The sequence below is a fragment of the Cyprinodon variegatus genome, unplaced genomic scaffold (genome assembly GCF_000732505.1).
Source record: "Cyprinodon variegatus isolate N-32 unplaced genomic scaffold, C_variegatus-1.0 Scaffold489, whole genome shotgun sequence".
NCBI classification, from domain to species: Eukaryota; Metazoa; Chordata; class Actinopteri; order Cyprinodontiformes; family Cyprinodontidae; genus Cyprinodon; species Cyprinodon variegatus.
In genome coordinates, this window is record NW_015150942.1 from 191946 (window position 1) to 196249 (window position 4304).

At 36.6% G+C, this 4304-nt stretch overlaps 1 protein-coding gene across 1 annotated transcript in view; it reads left to right on the forward strand.

Moving 5' to 3' along the window:
- Positions 1 to 4304, forward strand: part of heca (hdc homolog, cell cycle regulator) — a 16203-nt gene that overhangs the window by 10259 nt on the left and 1640 nt on the right. The window contains exon 4 of the mRNA XM_015390218.1: positions 3036 to 3190. Within this exon, the coding sequence (XP_015245704.1) occupies positions 3036 to 3190 (155 nt within the window). The remainder of the gene's footprint in view (positions 1 to 3035; positions 3191 to 4304) is intronic.

The following is a 4304-nucleotide window of genomic DNA, read 5'->3' on the forward strand; positions in this document are numbered from 1 at the left end:
CTAACGGAATATCTTCAGAACAGCTCCAAATGACACAAAACTAATATGGGCGAGTAGAACATGAAGTAATAATGTAAAATCAAGAAGAAAAAGTAAAAAAGTTAAGAAAAAAAAAGTTAATGAAAATCAGAATTGGCATGTCAGGATTTCTAAAGATCAGCTATCAGTGTTTGTCCAGAAAATTCCAGTCAGTGCACACCTAATATATAAGCAGCAATCAAAATTAAAGAGTGAAAACCAACTACTTGTTGGTTTTTGATGCCATTTACCGTTGTTAAAGGAAAGCTCTGTGTTTACACCTTGAACCTTTCTCTCTCTGTTTTTTTTCCATAAAAGAGATAACATGGGACAAACAATCATAATAGATATGTATTAAATAACCACGAGACATGACAACAGATTTTGATAGAAATTGTAATCTTGCTCCAATCAGAGAATTTGCTTAGGGTTACAGAAGGCAGCTGCTCACCAACCGGGCTCACTTCTCGGGAAGTGGCCACAATTCACCGTTAGTGAATAATCTTATACAACTCCAGTCTGCCAAATCATTACATGTTTGCAGATGAGGAGACATCCATGGCTCCAGCCTTATCAAAATATTACCCCTTGTTCTTAGCTGAAGGACCTCGCTTTCATTCCATTCCCAAATCTTTGCCTCGTACATAAAGAAAATGCTAACTGTATATCCGGACAGAGTAACTGTCCTAATAAGATAAACTACTGGGGAAAACATCAGTTCTGACACGCAACAGGCAGGTAATATTAGGGTGTAAGAAACTCACACATCATAAATGATAATTATCCTAACACAGTTATATTACGCCTGTTGTTAACTGATTTTGTAAAAACTCGACTGCTTCGACTGTTATTTTGTAGAAGCTGAAAAGTTTGGGATCCTCTACTTTAATCAACTTTTTATTCAAATAGTTTCCTTAAGATAAATGTTCTTCTTTATAAGGCAAAGAAGTAGAACCTTACATGGGCTTGTTTGAGGTGTTTCACTGTCCAACATAGGACCAATGTTGGTTCTCATTAACAGAAGAAATGGTTTGTTGTCAATCAGGTATTTCTTGAGTCTTCAGTTCTTGATGTTTCTCTTCGATAAAAGTGGTTTCTTTGCTGCTCCTCCAGTCCCAAAATCACGCTGTTGGGGAGAGCCGGCCCTGAGGGGTAATTAAGACACCCTTAAAGCTTCTTCGCCACAGTCTGCCGGACCCTGAAGGTTTTGATGATCTGTCCTTTAAGATCTCAAACCCCTAACTGTGTCACTGTCTTGATGCAAACCAGTGTGTTCACAGTTGTCTTTGCAAATCAAGAGACAGACATCATGCAGCTATTTCATCATTTGACAGAAAACCAACGTGGATCAGTCCCTGTAAAGGAACCGTTAAATGGTTCAAACCGACACAGATTTGTCTAAATAAGGAAACACTCATCCATCAGTGCTGTGTGCGATTTCCTGCCCACTTCTGCACGGTCCCAACGTGAATGTGAATCAGTGCAGCTGCAGCACGGAGTCTCTTTGATGCGCTGCTGACCCACAAGCTTTGATATTTTTGTCTTTGATATGCAGAAGTATGGAAGGCTCATTTATTCAGTTTTTTTATGCTTCTGCCTGTAAAACCAAAGAGGTGTGAAATGTCTCATACAGATTTAATGGTTCAACTTAAAACCATCAGTGTCACTATACATAAATAAAATCAAGCATTATGATTTGATTGGTTTTTTTTCTTCCAGAAAGGTGAACAGAACAACAGATGAGATCACAGTTAAGCGTTAAAACACTAATATGACTCCCAGAAATATTAGGCTGAAGCATCATCGCTTTGCCCGAATTACTTACTTGATCATGTTTGTTTTAAATATTTACTCTCCTCTTTTTTTCGCTGCCTTTAAACCTTTAGAGCTGGGATGCTTTAGTCTGAGTCCTCTAAAGAAATTAAATCATATCCTTATGAAAACACATAAAGAGGGAATCCATTCTGTCAAATCAGAATAGATGATTTAAACATCGTTAATGATCTACATGCTGAATACCTCCTATAACTTTAAAAGCGGACCGCTTATGCTCTAAGAAGGTTGCAAGTACTTTGTTCAGTGGCGGTTCTAGACAAAAATGTACCAGGGGGCCAGGAGGGGGCCCGCGTGTGTCCATGGGGGCCCAGAAAAGCATGAAATAAAAAACGGGGTCTACAGGGCTTATACAGGAATGAGTAACTCTTATTTAATAATCTTAATAGCATCGACAAGTACCCATTACTTTCACATATATATATATATATATATATATATATATATATATATATATATATATTCTGTAGCCTCTTTTCTGAAGCTTTCCGGAAGCAGATCCACACAAACAAACAGAACCAGTTATATCTCATATAATATCCTGACGGAATTGTTTTTATAAACATTTTTTTTCTTTTTTTAGTAAAGCATTTTAAATGCCAAGATAATCACATTGAATGAATTGTAATGCCAAGTAAGGGCTTTATTTAAAAAATAATAATTTAATGACTTTTAATGACCTGCGGAAACCCTGCAAGAGATTCAAATATATTAACCTGCAGGAAGAAAAATTTATATTCAATTAGGTTTAATAAAAATTTTATGTGTTATAAGGTGATTCATAATTACAGTTTTCTATCAAATCTGAATTAGAACTCAAGAAAAGCTAATAAATTCAGCTGTAAAAATTAGTATTTTTTTTTTTTTTTACATTAGGGGCCATCACAGGGGCCAGGACATGATCTGCAGGGGCATTGGCCCTCGTTGACCCCTGTCTAGAACCGCCCGTGACTTTGTTCGACCCCACAGCCTGCACTCTGGTTCCTGTACAAAACCCTTACCCCCACACTGCTCCCTAGGCGCCACTCAATGGCAGCCCACTGCTCCCCAAGGGGATGGGTTAAATATAGAGTAAATTTCCCTATTGTGGGACAATAAAGGGATTTACAAAAACTGGAAATAGCCCTTTGTTTTGTCTATTTAAAAAAAAAAAACCTTCCTGTGTTTGTGAATGTCTTCAACAGGTCGATTGATGCACCTGTATGCCATATGTGTGGATTGTCTGGAGGGCGTCCACAAGATCGTCTGCATCAAGTGCAAGTCGCGGTGGGACGGGAGCTGGCACCAGCTGGGAACCATGTACACCTACGATATACTGGCTGCTTCGCCCTGCTGCCAGGTGGGTAAACTGACCGCAGACACATACAGGAGAATATTACTTAATATAGAAAATAAATATGAGATAAGACTTAGTATTATAACTGTTATAGACCTAATTAAAAATATTAATCCTGTCGATTAGTAATTGAATGGTTGCATAGACGAGGAAAAACTTATTAGAGCAGCATTTAATGCTAAGATTTTAGATAAAAGTAAAAGAAAATTTAAAAATAAACTGAAGAGCGACACCTACAAACTCATTGAGTCTGGTCTCATGGGTTTATCTGGAAACATGGGTCAGTAAATATGTTTTTTTATTAGAACTGGTGGGTTCATAGATATACATTTGAATAGAAAACTCTAGTAAAACATGAGGGGGGAGGGTTTGTTTATATATCACAGACTGTAATCCCAACCTCAAATCCAGGTTTACAATAAATAAAGTTTGTCTATGACCATCTGGATGAACCAGAGGAGAAGGTCATGAGGTCAGATGAGACCAAAACACAACTTTTTGGGATGAACTCCAGTATTTTGTTTGGAGAAAAAAGAAGGAAGAATAAAATCCCATCCGTGAAGCATGTGGGTGTTTCTGCAAAGATACAAGAAACAGCACTAGTTCAGGTCGTTCTTAGTCTTTTTAGTTATTATTTTTAATGTTGCTCTTTCATAAAGATTGTTTTTATTTATTATTCCAAGGGAGATGAATTTAGATAGATGTGGGGCCGAAACTAACGATAATAATACTAACGACCATTTTTTTTTTTATCAATAATCGGCTAGTCAAAAGTTCCTTAAAGAAGATTTTTTACTAAGTGAAACTAAAACTTTACCACTTAAGTTCTGGATAGAGCATATTGACCAAAGGAAAACTTTAAAAAAAAAATTGTAATCCTATTTATACAGTTTTGGTATAATTTCTGTTGCTCTGTCAGCTAAAGACATCTTTTAGAGTCTCAACACTCCAGTTAACGATTAATTGATTACTAAATTAGGTGACAATTATTTCAATAGTCGATTAATCCGATTGTTTCAGCCCTAGATGACAAATAACTTTGACAAAATAATTGGCTTTATTATTTATTCAGCTCTAATGTGGTTAGTAATGATTTGTTATGGCATTAAATGGGAAC